The following is a 15,531-nucleotide window of genomic DNA, read 5'->3' on the forward strand; positions in this document are numbered from 1 at the left end:
GAGGACTGTAATTTCTCGACTGAATAAAGGTACCTTAATCCCCATACTTCTATTCCGTAAAAAAAGCACTAAGCATTAGGCTATGAAAAAAGTTAGTCTTAGTTTCTCAGGCATTAGATTTAGATGCAAGAAGATTCTTAAAACAGCATCCATAGTAATATTTCTGAGGAACTTGCGGTCTTCAACGGACATCTTTATAAGTTTCGCGTTGCCCCTCAGCTAGTGTGTGTGATTTGTCCAGGATTGGCGTGCTGAGTGCGTGTGTGTGAGGTGAAAGCTATAATCGGTCGCTCTTATCAACAACATTGAAAGTAGCTACTATTTACAAAAATGAGTGTCGATTCAAATGTACTGAAACTATTAAACTGAATCAACGCCGAAAAAGCTATAAATCTCGAATTTAACTCATCCAAAGCACAGTATAAAAAGCTAAAAGAAAAGTCATCAGGAATTAGAAGAAAAGTGTGGTTCACTGAAGCGACAGGTTGACTTTTTTCAGCGACAAGCGAGATCCTGCAATGTTTTTATTCACAACCTATGGGACGATGAGGAATCTAATAAGGACCTCTTTTCTTTCGTTCTTAATATTCTCACTAGCGCTGGTCTCTCACTTAATAAGTTAAATATTGACAACATTTATCGTCTGGGGAGGACGGAAGGCAGTAGGCCCGTTCAGGTGCATATCAGTTCTAGAAGATTGAAGCAAGAGGTTCTCAGTAAAAGTGCAGCTTTCCAATAGTTGAACCTTTCTGTCACGCTTCACAGATCATCAGTGAAAATACAAGAAAGGAAAACCCTATACCATACTAACGGATGGATCGAATAGATCCCTGGACTTCTTTATAGGAAAAAATTTCTTCACAGACGGAGAAGCCTCAGTCTAACAGTCAAAAACTTACTAAGCCTGTTAAGGTTTAGAAACTTCAGCAGAGAAAGAAGTAGCTAATCTGGATGTCATATCTCAATCTCCTAATGGCAGCAATCTTCGTATCTTTTTCTGGAATACTTGCGGCCTTTCCAGTTTTTCTGATATTGCAAATTACGTACTCAGCTCCGACATCATCTGCCTTTGCGAGACATGAGTAACTTTAAAGAATTTAGAATCCCCTATTTGGATCCCTGATCACACTGCTGTTGTAAGTAATGCACAACGTTCTACTAGAGTCGGCAACCCTAGTGCGGGTTTAGCAATTTTTATAAACAAATCTTTTTTCAACTTTGAAATTTTATGAATTTCTCCAATATGCATTTTTGTTAAATTTGGCGGAGGGAATTTCAATTTATTATGTGTAATTTTTATTTTAAACCATCTATGGATGCTAAGATGTCCTAGCAGACTTTTGAAGAGAATCTTTCCGGGGTTATATCGGTTCAACAAGATTTACCAATGATTTTAGGAGGTGACTTTAATGCTCGTATCAGCAACCTAAGTGACCTGGAAGGGTTCTCCCCGGACATTCTGTCCCATTGTATAAGCGAAGGTCATTGGACACTGAAGTCAACGCAAATGGGAGGTTCTAGTTAAAATTCTTAAGAGTGTGAGCTGATGATATTAAATGGGAGATTGCCTAAAGATTTTCCAGGCAATTATACTTTTCTTGCATTTCAGGGTATGAGTGTTAACGATCTTGTTCTGTGTAACATTGGCTCAATAGACCTGATTTCGAATTTTGTAGTACTTCAATTTCCTACGACATCCAACCATCTTTCGGTTCCCGTTGAAATTTTGTATCTCCTAAAGATAGGCATAAGTTTACATAGACTCATTTTTATTGTACAGTAAAATAATTTGAAATGAAAACCGCAAATTTAATAATATACATGAAATGTCTATTTCTGAGAACTCTGCGTACTCCAACGGTGAAATAAATACCCTAAATAATATTTTTATTGTCACAATCTCACCTATCGCCGATAACTTGAATTTAAAAGGTCGCATTTTTCCGATACGGAGGGGACAAAATACCTAGAAATCAAAACATCTTTTGTCGAGTTACGTGGGTCCAAGAAGAGGCCATTGGGATCTGAAATAGAGCGATACGCAATCTGGTGGCTAAATTTAGCACTAAAATAACGGAGTCGTTTTTAAAAGGATGTGTGCTATTCCGGTGATATTCAGGATGGAATATAAATATATTTTTTGCATGCTACGATTCAAATCATTAAATTAAAAAAAATCCGATGATACAGAAATAGACGATCTAGGTACGAAATTCAGTCCGAGGAAAAGCAAAAGTAAAAGATTTGGTCTGTTTTCGGATGTTCAAGCAAGACTAGCAAAAACCTAGATGTTAGGTTTCATCAATTTCCTTTGGCTAAAAAAGGTTTTGGTTAAAGTGATTAATAAAAGTGGGTCTGTAGAAATGATCGATCGGAGAAAGCAATGGAAAAATGTTCTAAAACTGGAGAAGAAGGTAACCTCAAACATATGTGTGCTTGTTCTCTACATTTTAAAACTGAGAAATACTCATTTCCAACAGGTTAATTCACATTGATTTCTAGATAAAAATATATTTTCTAATATTTTGAATTTATAAATAATTTAGATATACCATTTGAGTCATCTTGATTGTCCATAATTTTATTTTATAACCTTAACAATTTGATAGGAACTAGTTACAAGTCCTCCAAAATACATGAAGCAAAATCGTTTTTATTTTTTATACATATCGAAAATATTTGGGAAATTTGAGTTTTGCCTGGCTGAAGTTTTTTTCAAAGACTGCCAAGAAAATATTAATATAAGAGTGAATATTTTCCTTCTTTGCATATAAAAAACATGCTCAATTATGATCTAAAAATCTATTTTTTGTAGATTGCAGTGCAGGGAAAAGGTCCTTAAAACTGGTTCTGCAAACTGAACGATTGTAAAGAAAAAGCAATTAGCTTTACGCTCGTTTAATCATCCGGCTGTTTTACATAAAATAATATGTATCCAGCGTGTAACATCTTTTTTCCTTCCACAAAATTTGTAGACGAAGGAGTGGATAACGTAAATTCACGAATTTCAGCAATGCTGAGCGACATATTTGACATGCAAAGCACGAAAAACGATTAAAATTCACTAACAATACAATGTATTAGTTGCAAAGTGACCCCGTTGTCACCGGCCATCTTTATTTAAATCCCCCTTCTAACATCATGATTTCAGATCCCAATACGAATATGCACGGCTGAATTGACTAGCAGCTTGTAATAATCCTAAGGATTTTTGGACAGCGGTCAATAGATTAATATTGTGGTCTCTTTTGACTAACAATGTAGGCATGCATGCATGCACGTTATTACAAAGAAATTATGAACATTAGAAGGCTAATATGCTCATTATCACAAAATATATGGAATTTTCCACCAAAAAAAAGTATAACAAATTTCAAAGCCCTACATCTCCGCCATTTTTTACTTTTTATTTTGAACAAAATATTTGCTTGAATTTTTATTCACTACCAGATGACTAAATACACCGAGTTACAGACAAATCCCATTTCAAAAAGAAAAAAGTGATGTTCACAATTGAATGTTACTTACAGTTTCTCCAACTGAGGTGGGTCAGTATCATTGAATTTTAGTTCAGATCTTAAAACTTGCACAATACAATAAACGAATGCAGCGACAAATGCTGCGATGATAATTCGTCGAATGTAGCACGATATTATCCTCATGATTATTTTCTATATTATCCTGAAAATTATTTGAATCATAAAACAACGATAATATTACGAAAATTAAAATTTTAAACATGGTCCACTTGCAGGCTCTTATGGGTTCTCGAAAAAATTGAAAAAAGAAGTACTTATTATAAACTTCTTGTGAATTTATGTATAATCACGTCTTAAGGAGTTCTCTAAGAATAATTTTCACCCAGCAAGTTTTTATTTTGACACCCCCTCCCCCCCAAACGTTTGATTGTGCTTAGAAAATTCCCTAAAAATTTAAAATAGCTGTTTCCTATCAAATTCATGCTCAAAACGATATTTTTTAGAATTTGTTTTAAATTTATTATTTTTATTCTCTAAGTAGCGAGTTTCCAAGTATTTTTTAAGATCTTAAATGATTTATTGTGTAAGCAATTTTTTCTTTCTGTAACTCGTAAAATGTTATTGCATGAGTCCGCGACAAATTTCCCAAGTGTCAAAGCTCCCGCAAGTGAGCGACGAGTAACCTAAAAAAGCTCCCACCAATCCGAGCGCAAGATAACAAAAGCTCCCGTTTGAAAATTAAAAGAAACAGAATTTGAAAAAATACACCATCCCCACCCTACAACAGTTTACACAACTCGCGTTTCTATAGGTGGGAGCTTTTTGAAGATACTCATCACACATGTGTGGGAGCTTTGACGCTTGGGAGATTTATCACGGATTCTATTTCAATATTTTTGAAAATGAATGATATAAAGTTGATGAATGAATTCGTAAATTATTTAAACAACTTGCAGAAGTTATACTTTTCTGGAATTAATGACACAATTCACGAATGTTAAGAGTAATATTTTGTGTTAAGATACACTCGAACTCCAAATATGCGAGAAACTCGGACACCGAGAACCCCAAGGATACGAGCATGATAAGGGCTCCCAATCCTGCGAAATTTAGATTTCGGGGGTAATGCGACTTTCCCCTTCTTAGTTTCTCTTTGAAGTTGCAGGCTCTTTGTATTCTTCTGAACACCATTTTTCCTAGTACTATTTCTTCCCTCAGCATATAACCTGGGCAGCTGCAAACCACTCCTATATCCCATCTCAAGAATCTCTCATGAAAATTGTCCACTCTCTGATGTTGTTTCCATCCTCAGATTCCCACTCCATAGCGTAACACTGATCATAGTAACACATCAAACATTCACTATCACATTTTCCAGTCGTGCTTGAAACTTTTTTTTCCTATACCCCATGCTTGCCCTTTTAATTTACTTGCGTTTTAATTTTTTTCCTTACCTGCAGCTCCTTTCGTTCTGAACCAAAATTCCATGTAGCAAAACTCCACCAATTCCGTTTCGGTAGGATATGAGAAAAGCAATTTTATTTTCCCTACCTAGGCTCCAACTATCAATAGGTAAATTTTGGGAAAGATTGAATGAAATTAAAATTCCAATGATTAATAATGGCAATCGATGCACTTTGGCAGCATTTTGAGGAAAGATGATTACAGCCCTGTTAACCGAATTCTACATGAAATTCGTTAAGGACCATAAAGCTAATTTACGAACTGCTCTATATTGATTACCGTTGACAAGATATCAATGCACAGTATATGCATAAACGAAAAGTCCTTATTCAAAATTATTAATTTACTAATTCCGATTGATATTTTTCCAAAGTCAAAATCTTGAAAAAATACAACTGTGGATTGTTGTCGACTGCGGGAATATTAATTTCTATAATTAAATTACACATTTAACCCTAGAATACATTAAAGTGCATGTTTCCTAAAATATCGATTAGTCAACGCTTTGTCAGCATTGGAAAATTTTATATCACGCCACATCCTGCCTTCATTCCCACAGTAGTCAGCAGAAATAAAATTTCGAAGTCGCAAAAGCCACTACCAATATCCGGATGAGGTTGATCACAGCCAAGTCTCTTTAGCAATCTTAACCGATTTCTTGACCGGAAAGGAAAGTTAGCTCCGGAATAAAAAAGGAAAAAAGTGAAAATGTTTCCATCCTCCGTCCGCTTTTCCTCACACGTGCGCGTCGTGGAGTCATTCCAAAGGTTCGGGCGATAACGGGTGTCCTATGGGGGATTTTGGGACATTAAGTGTACTAATGAAAAAAGCGAAAAATAAGCTTTGGGCAACCGAAGTAAGGAGTGAATAATTAAATTATGCAAGGACTAGAAGGTTGAGGACTGTGAACAAAATTTCGAATGATCCTTTCGAGTACAACTTCAGAGTGGCGGTCACGATGCTCGTGTATAGTCAGTAAAAACAGTGGCAGCTGTCACTAAGATGGATTTAAAACACAGGTCCGACGTGTCTTCTCTTTTTTTTGCTTGTTTTACTTTCTTTGTAAAACAAAAGAAAAAAAAATCAAATACCACAAAATTGGAGTTCCGTTTGTCTTCTCTCTGTCTCTCTCTCTCTTTCTCTCTCTCCGTCTCTCGCGACCCGAAAAATAGTTGAAAGGTACTTCGTTGTTTCGCAAATGTCCCAGTCATTAAATTTTCAATTCAGCCCGTCGAACCTTCGCGTTCGAAGGTCAGGCGGTTGTATTAAGGTCAAAATAGGTTTAATTTCCATTGTAGTTCTTTTTCAATTTAAATTTGGTAAATTGTGTACTGTTTTGAAAAATTTCTAAACCGAATCAACTTGAGTTGTCACATATTTCGAACTATATAAAATTAGAGTTAAAAAACTTATTTGTCGATCGTTAAACCTATCAGAAATGTAGGGCGATTGTGAAGGTACTGCCTAAGAAAGCAGGGATTATAAACGAACCCCACTCAAAAATAAACATTTGGGAGCGATCCCAAGTGATTGTCTGAATACCTCGGACGAGTCGATAGAAAAATCTAAACTTGGCACACTAGCCGCGTTTTTCTGCTTTTCTGAAAAACTTATTTTTCAGGGACGCATTGATTCGTAACAGATAATTGGTGGCAGCAGTAGGATTACAAATTTTAATTTTCACATTTTTATTCTACCTTCGCTCGTTTAAGATAAAAATTTTCTATCTGACAACAAGGCTATGCAAAATTCTCATATTTAACATTTATCTGACGCTGAATTTTCTTGTGGAATTTTACTGTTTTGTATACATAATTGTGAAGACTTTCTGTGGACTTGCAAATTTTATTTTAAAACGGAATTTTACATTCCATTTTCGAAATAAGAAATTTAAAAGTTGCAAAATTTTTGTTAAAATTCGAAATTAAAAAATAAAAAAAAAATTAAAAAATTAACTTTTTACTGGTATTTTTCTACTGAAAATTTAATTCGACTAAAAAAAGACTAGGCGCGCCTCCGGCAGCTGAAACCTTTTCTAAGGTGCAAGTAATCATCAACCATCAATAAGCGTAAGGAGCTTAGGTTTTGTTTTTTAGTTAATTCTTCTTTTATTTTGTAATGAAGACGGAGAATGATATTTTGGAATTGACCAAGGGTTTCATATTTATCAAATGGTTTGGCATTTACAAAACATAATAATTCGGAAAATAAATCGCAAGATAAAGATCAGGAAACATCGACATCGTGAAAATCGATAATCGGAGTACGTCCTAATATGCAGGGCCCTTCAAATCAAAGAATACTCGTGATAGGCATAAGCGCAGCAATGCCCACAGCGCTTGAGCCAAAGACATTACAACAATTTACGTCTCATATTCCTACGTTCACGATAGAACGCCCGTACTAAAGGAATTTTTGCAAGATGTTACAAACGGGGCAGTTTACGTTACGGAATCAACTGAACCAAGTTTTGTAAAAATCGACCATAGTACATTGAAGGGAATCGCGCGCGAAAGTGTCCGCGATAAGGAAAGTTTGCGTGTGAAGCAGACTGAAAGGGTCAGTGACTACTATGATAGAACATTGGGGCTTCTCAGTAGAGCAAAGCATTCATTCGAAGAAAAATATACCAGCTCAAATGACAGCACAGCTACTATGACGAAGCCAGTCACAGACTGTGCTTTAGATGCTTTTATTCGCAGAATGCCGCACAACATGTGCACGTTTGTAGATACGAGAAACCCTAAGAATATTAACGAAGCATATGAACACGGTCTCCATGTGGAGGACCGACAAAAATAAGCTGAGAAGGCTAGGGTGGCCCCGGCCTATCACGTGACACGACAGGACGGAACAAGTGAAAGGGACAGCTCACCTAGCCCCTATTCCAAGAAAATGAAAGATCACGGTAAGCCCAAAAGTCTAGAAACAGTGACAGTATAGACGCAGTCACCTAACATGCAGTATCTACCTGCACCCTACCCACCTTTTCCAAATCAACCTCCTCTGTATCCCCCTTCTTATCCACTTCAGTTCCAGTATCCGTCGATGTATTCTATACAATTCGGTTATCCTTTCCCTTTAAAGTATCCAACAGCAATAAATAACTCAGTATCTAATGCTTCTTGGCCTCAATCCAAAAAACATGGGACGAGACAAGCCGGTATCTTTAAACTATCAGCAGGCTCGTTTTCAAGACGCCTCGATGAGCCGAATATTGAAAGAGCGTCCCAAGACTGTGAAATTTTTAGAAAGTCAAAAAGAGTGCACAGAACAGGAATCCAAAAGGAGGACTCCCCCATCGTCCAATTAACTGCGTCCGAGTTTCGTGACGATATGGCGTTATTATTGGTTTGTCCAGGTGGGATGTAAATTTGCTTGAACTCAAGGCACTCCAGGGTCATCTGATAGTGAGTAACAATTTGATTCAGATCTCAGGACTACATAAAAATTCTGTTACCACTCTTGGGACAATATTAATTAAATTACTTGACGATTCCGTAGAGTTTCATGTTGTACATAATAATTTCGCCATTTCTGTGTTAAAATAATTGGTCGTTCCTACCTACGTCAAGAACAATCACAGTTGTCATTCAGACACAATACCTTAGTAGTCATCTCAAGACCCATTACCCTGAAACCTTTCATTGAAAATGAGTCACGTTTAGCTCGTAAAGAATTACAAAAGGAAATTAGACCCTTTTCTTGCATCCTTGAACTAAAAGCACGTGTGAGGCAAACGGTACCTATTGATCTAGCCAATCAAGATTTATTTGAAGAATATCTGTCCCGTGTGTGTGATGATCCTGAGGATAGAATATAAAAGGTCATTAGTAGCTTACATGTAGCTCATGTAAACATACTTGAAAAGAACTTGGTTTTTTATTGGGCTAGGGATTTGTCTGACATATTCCATCTTAACAGGGAAAAACTTGGCGAAACTCACAAAATGCAACATAGAATTCCGACGACTGACGATGTCGTTATCTCAAAGAAACTATATCATCAGGCGCCTGAATCACAAGAGCAAATAGCAATACAGATTAGCAAACAACTTATAGTAGGAATTATTGCACAATCAAATGCCCCACATAGTTTACCGGTAGTGAAAATTCCAAAAAAGTTGGACGCTTCGGGAGAAAGAAAGTATAATGTCGTAATCGACTGTAGGGCATTAAATGCAAAAGTAGTGGGTGATGCATATCCACTACCGAAAATTACAGACATACTAGACAGGCTGGGTAGAGCCCAACAATTTTGAGTGTTCGGCCGTGCAAGCGGTCATCATTAGGTTGAAAATCATCCTGATCATAGAGCCAAAACGGCCATTTCAACTCCAAGGGTATAAAGGGTATAAGGGGTACAAAATGCCCATGTGTGAAGAACGCCCCAGCTACATTCCAACGACTTATAGATACAGTTCTCGAAGGAAAGCTAGGAGCTGAGGCATTTGTGTACCTCGACGACATCGTTATATACTCAGAAACCCTGGAAGAGCACGATAAGAATGCTAGAAAACTCTTCAAGTGATTAGGGGAATCCAATCTAAAACTACAACCAGACAAATATGATTTCCTGTATCCTGAGATAGCCTATTTGGGACAAATCATCGGAGGCGATGGAGTAAAACCAAATTCGGCTAAAATTTCAGCAATCAAGCAGTTTTCGCGACCCAGAACTGCACGCAACGCACGCCAGTTCTTGGGATTGTCGGGATACTACTGACGATTTATAGAAAATTACGCGAAATTAGCAAAACATTTAGTAGATCTATTAGAGAAAGAGTAAAAATTCGTTAAGGGACCAGAAAAACAAGAAATTTTTGATAAACAAGAAATTGATAAAATGGATATGACCATCGCCTACTACTCAAAAATAATGACTAGCATAGGACTGCGCTATGATCCAAATGAAATAGAATGTTTTGCCGTAGTCTATACCGTTGATAATTTTTGACCATACCGATGGGTCCTAATAAAAAAACACATATCTCACGCTGGTCAATTCTAAATCCCCTAACTTACCGGACCTCTTTAAAAACAACGCATCTGTAGCGTGTAGATTCTAAACCGCGTAACTTTACTGAGCCTGTTTGAAAAAAAGCGTAACTCGATTTTTGACTATTGTCCAAAAATTATATAACTATATTGAGGAGAATCGGATATACAATTCGGCATTAAATAGAAGGCTACACAAATTTTTTTACTGAAAAACAGTACAATGCAAAACACTTAAGCGGTTTTTGAATCATATTGTCCCGATAAAAAAAAGTAACTCGAGTCTCCCCTGGAATTTTCAAACAGACAGCGATGACATTTGGTATACCGGCAACCAGCGTGTATCACGTTTGGCCTCGTGTTGACTGCAGTAGATAATGAAGGAAGCATTAAAATGTCGTCTGACATGGTGCTGGATACGACAGCTGTCAACGTAGGCAACTAGAAATATTATAAATATTTACTTCGGTTTAAATTTCTGATCTAACGCAGCTAACATTTTTTGAAAAATAACCTTTCTTGGACTGCTACTTTCATGCCTGATTAAAATGAGCTCTACTGAAAAAAGGGAAAAATTGAGTGACGTTGTTTTTAAACAGGCTCAGTAAAGTTACGAGGTTTAGAATCTACACGCTACAGATGCGTTGTTTTTAGAGAGGTCCGGTATATTCAGGGGATTTAAAATTGAACCACGTGAGATAGGTGTTTTTTATTAGGACCCATTGATATCTTCAAGTCAGGGAATTTATTCTAGCATGCGATCATGAGCCGGCTCACTGGATTACCTATGCAGATATTTCTGGGCCCCACTCTTTAGCTGGAGGTACTAATGCTTTCGAACCATCGACGGTCAAATCCACTACAAACATTAAACTATGTTCAGAATTATCTGTGTTAATGATACACCGTGCACTAATACTCAAATTAAAACCGGCTAAGTCAAGCGAGCCAAAACGAGATAGACCACTAACTCGATCTCAAGCCTCACAGCTATCACAACCATCAACAAGTTTAGATTTAGGAACAAGATCCACATACCAACCCCCTGCTCATTACAAGGAGTCTGGTTTAGACCGAAGCCCGATAGCAACTAGACAAAACAATGGTCACGTAAGGAATACGGGAAAAAATACCTGCCTAGGCTCATGGAAATTCGTCAACCGAGGATGCTTCATCTTAAGATAGCTACGATTCCAGTTCACCCGTCTGTAGAAAAGAATACAGCGTGCTTCCCAGTCTGAAGCCCGCTCTTGTAATCCCACCAAGGGAGACTACAGTGAAAAGCTCACCACATTATTTACCGAATCCCTGGTTCCCTGCCCAAGGCAGTCGACTAATCGAGGTATATAATGACGGGGCATGTATTCACAATCAGAAAGGAGAGCCCGAAGTAGGCATAGGGGTGTCGTTTGGTCATGGCCATCCCTGGAATATTTCCAAACCTGGACAAGGCCGGCAAACCAATAACTCTGCCGAAATGCAAGCTTCAACAACTGCAGCCTAAAAAGCTGCTGAAAATGACGTAAGTAAATGATCAATATTCACAGATTCCAAGTTCCTCATTGATAACTGTACTAAATGGATACCTACTTGGGAAACTAATGGATGAAAAACCGTCGATGGGAAGCTAGTAGTTAATAAGACAGAATTTAAAGAACTAAGAAAAGCCTTAACTCCTCTGGAAGTAATCTGGAATCATGTTCCTGGGCATGAGGGAGTTGAAGGAAACGAGGCAGAGATACTAGGCAGTCTGATAAGTCCCTGAAAAATGAAACACGGAGACGTTTTTTTGGCCAAATTCGGTTTTATTTTTCAACATACTCTCCTTTTAGATCGATACAGCGAGTCCAACGATTTTCTAACTTTCTGATACCGTCCGAAAAGTACTCGATCGGAAGGTCTCCAAAATACGCATCAGTTTCATCTATGAGCTCCTCATTTGAGTAAAAGCGCTTACCGGTGAGCCATCTCTTCAGGTTAGGGAACAAGTAATAGTCGCTGGGGGCCAGGTCTGGTGAATACGGTGGCTGAGGAACCAATTCAAAGCCGATTTCATGCAATTTTGCTTGTGAAACTAAGCATGCATGAACAGGTGCATTGTCGTGATGATAAAGCGGTTTTTTCTTCTTCAAATGCGGTCGTTCTTCGGCGATTTCGATTTTCAATCGGTCCAATAATGATGAATAGTATGCTCCGGTTATGATTTTACATTTTTCAAGATAGTCCATGAATATTATGCCATGTGCATCCCAAAATACGGAGGCCATAACCTTTCCGACCCATTGTTGCGTTTTTCGACGCTTCGGAGCACTTTGGCCCGGTGGAACCCACTGTTTTGCCTGTTGCGTTGACTCAGGAGTGTACTAGTGGATACAGGTTTCATCCATGGTTATGAATCGGCACAAAAACTCGGTCAACTTACGCGAAAATAATGCCAAATTCTGCTGGGAAGTTGTCACACGACTTCGTTTTCGGTCCACTGTGAGCAAACGCGGCACCCATCGCGCGCAGAGCTTCTTCATGCCCAAAACTGAATGCACGATATTGCCCACACGTTCCAATGATATGCCTACAACATTAGCTACCTCTCTCAATTTCACTTTGGGATCATTCAACATCATATCATGGATTTTTTCGACATTTTCTGGTGTAGTGACCTCTTTTGGGCGCCCAGATCTTTCAGCATCAACTGTGCTCGTACGGCCACAACGCAACTCGGTAAACCACTCATGAATCGTTCCAATCGACGGTGCAGAGTCCGAGTAATACTTATCCAGCTTGGCCTTGGTCTCGGATATCGTTTTCTTGCGAAGATAGTAGTGTTTGATCAAAACTCGAAACTCAGATTTTTCCATATTAAAAAAACTCGGAAGTTAGTCGCTTCTCAGTGCTGTAACTTGTAAATTCGTAAACATAAATGGCTGAAGTTTTTGACAGGCGTCATTTGAAGGATCAAGCTCGACGAAAATGGTTCACATTAGTCAATACTAATGCCATCTCTTAGAATTTTCAGGTACTTATCAGACTGCCTAGTAGAATTATTAAAGGTAAATTAACTAGTTTGGCTTGTCCAGAAGACAGTACTTTCGACAAGAATCCCTCTGAGGAACCTGCAATAAATTCGGAAGTCGTAGTGGATCTCAGTCCAAACTGCACCAGTAATGAGGACAGTGACACTCATGACGAAGAAAACATCGAGCCGACCGTTTCCATCTTCTCATTGGAGATGGAAAACACACACACAACATGAAAGAAGCAATACAAGAATCCGTAGCTGAGTTTGACAAATGGCTTACAAAACACCAATCTTATTTTTGGGATAATGAATGCTTCGATCTGTCAAACATAGACGAACCCGTTAAATTAAATATTACTGCGGTTTCAGAAGGAGAGGAAGACCAGGATCTCCTACTCTATCTAAGAAACATGAATCCTTGCGTGGGAATGCATCAAACTCTACCAGATCGAGTGAGGATTCAGAAACAGAACAAACAACTGTAGAAGGAGGCGGCGAAAGAGTAATGTACGTTTTAACGAAACACTGTAGGTTATGGATTCAACACTAATCAGTCACTCACCCTCGAGGTGATCCTTATTTCAAGCACCAACGGCAGTACCTACACCTTCCGCACGGTCAACCACAGTGCCAAATAAAAGTGAAAAGGCTACCTTGGCGGTCGATGGAGAAAATATTTTAACAAGGAATCCAATGCACCTTCGGCTGACGGAGGAGTTTTATCCATCCTTATCTGTGCCCCGCCAGAATAAAAAAATCAAGAAACAGAACTGGCTCGATCACCAATTGATGTAGACATGCCGTATTTTGATCTCATCTCTCCTCCTTCGGAAGAAGAACTAAATCAAATATTGGAAAATGAAAATTTATCGAAAGGAAATAAATAGAAAACCACAGTCCCCTCCATCCTTCACGAATCGACCGAATCAATAACTTACCATCGCGATAATTATGAACATTTCATTTCGGAAGATTGCGAGCCAGCTAAAACTATTTTTAAACTATTAATGGCAGTAGATCGAGTAAACTCTCAAGACTTATTTGTAAAACGACGAAAGAAGGGCCAAATTTTAGTTACGCCTTCAGGGAAATATAATGTGTATTCAATAGTTAATAAACGTAACCACTTTGATATAGATTGGCAGGAAGTAAAACGAGGATTGTTAAATTTCAAGAAAACACTAGAACGTGATCAGTGCGGAACGTGTGGAATTGCTGGTTTGAGGGGCCCAATTGGCTCATTGCCACAAAATGAAATGGTCGAGTTATTGTCGGACATATTCTGGGGTGGTCCTCCTGTAATAAAAATATGCTATAGAAAATTAGAGTTTCCGCCAGTGGAGAGTCGCCCTCAAATTAAATCTAAAAATCATGATAGTATACTTGAGGGACTTAAAGCTTTTAATAAAAAACGTGGTTGACAAAGGTTCCCTAGACATAGTTGGTAAGTTGTGAGCCAATACTAGTGGTAATCGGTAATACTTACTATGCAGGATAACTTTTCAAAATTATACATTGCAGTCCCCATACCAAATAAGAAATCTATAATAGCTCATGCCGTCGCACAACATCTATTCGCTCAATACGGGGCACCCCGTTGTATCCTCACTAATCAAAGATGCAGCATTACAAGCAAACGTAAGCGAGAACTGAAAAAGATATTCAGGGTTAAGCAACTAAGCACTTTCGTATATCGGTCCCAGACCAACGGTGCACTTGTGCAAAGCCACCATGTACTCACCGACTACATAAAAAACACTATGCAGAGGAATTGGTGATTGGGATCGCTTCTTGCCATTCGCGATGTTCGCGTACAATACATCCGTTCATGAATCCACAAACTCCACACCATTTGAATTAGTTTATGGACGAGTAGCACGGATTCCCAGTTCACTTCCATCTCCGCATAAATTAGAGACATACGGTTCTTATCTTCGGGATCAGATCATTCGGCTAAATGAGATTCAAAATATTGTCGCTAAAAATATGATACAGGCTAAAGAACTGTTAAAATTACGATACGATAAACAGGCGCGACCTCTGAATGCCGCTATTGGCGATAAAGTAATTGTTTTCAAAGATGTTCGTGAAGATAAATTCGATGAACGGGCTGTTGGAACTTACACCATATTGGGCTTCACGGAAAATCATGATGTGATTCTTGAAGCCGCCGATGGTACGAGATTCATCAAACATTCCCATAAGTTCATGGTCACATACTGCTAACTACGTTATAATATAAAGCACGAGAATCACGTCCACGGGTATCGCCCTACATGATAACGAAGGAGACGAGTGACTGAAATCCTCATTCCCCAGTAGGGATATGACTATTGATATTGCTTATTGATAACTTTAAACTCTTTAGAATTGTCTCTGGAATCATCATTTGTCTTGAGTCACAGTCTCGCTCAGTTTCGTCTCTAGGGATACCAATGCTGGTTTCAAATGATTATTGCTCCTACAATTCAGTATCAATTTAATTCGCATCTCATTTTTAATTATCATTTTCATTATTATTTTTATCTCATTTTAAATTTAATTTCATCCTTAATTTTAATTTTTCTCCTCATTC

General features: G+C 38.1%; 1 protein-coding gene across 8 annotated transcripts in view; it reads right to left on the reverse strand.

Annotated features, from left to right (window-relative positions):
- The window catches only part of LOC117167143, a 379,970-nt gene that overhangs the window by 258,766 nt on the left and 105,673 nt on the right, over window positions 1–15,531 (reverse strand). For 3 of the 8 annotated variants that reach the window (XM_033351848.1, XM_033351849.1, XM_033351846.1), the window contains exon 2: window positions 3,529–3,681. The exons of 4 other annotated variants lie outside the window; for them this stretch is intronic. In XM_033351848.1, coding sequence (XP_033207739.1) covers window positions 3,529–3,662 — 134 coding nt within the window. In that variant the 5' untranslated portion in view covers window positions 3,663–3,681. Of the gene's footprint in view, window positions 1–3,528; window positions 3,682–14,442; window positions 14,606–14,697; window positions 14,910–15,531 lie in introns of all 8 variants that reach the window. One more of the 8 variants, XM_033351847.1, reaches the window with a different exon arrangement.

Source organism: Belonocnema kinseyi, chromosome 2 (genome assembly GCF_010883055.1).
Source record: "Belonocnema kinseyi isolate 2016_QV_RU_SX_M_011 chromosome 2, B_treatae_v1, whole genome shotgun sequence".
Taxonomy (NCBI): Eukaryota; Metazoa; Arthropoda; class Insecta; order Hymenoptera; family Cynipidae; genus Belonocnema; species Belonocnema kinseyi.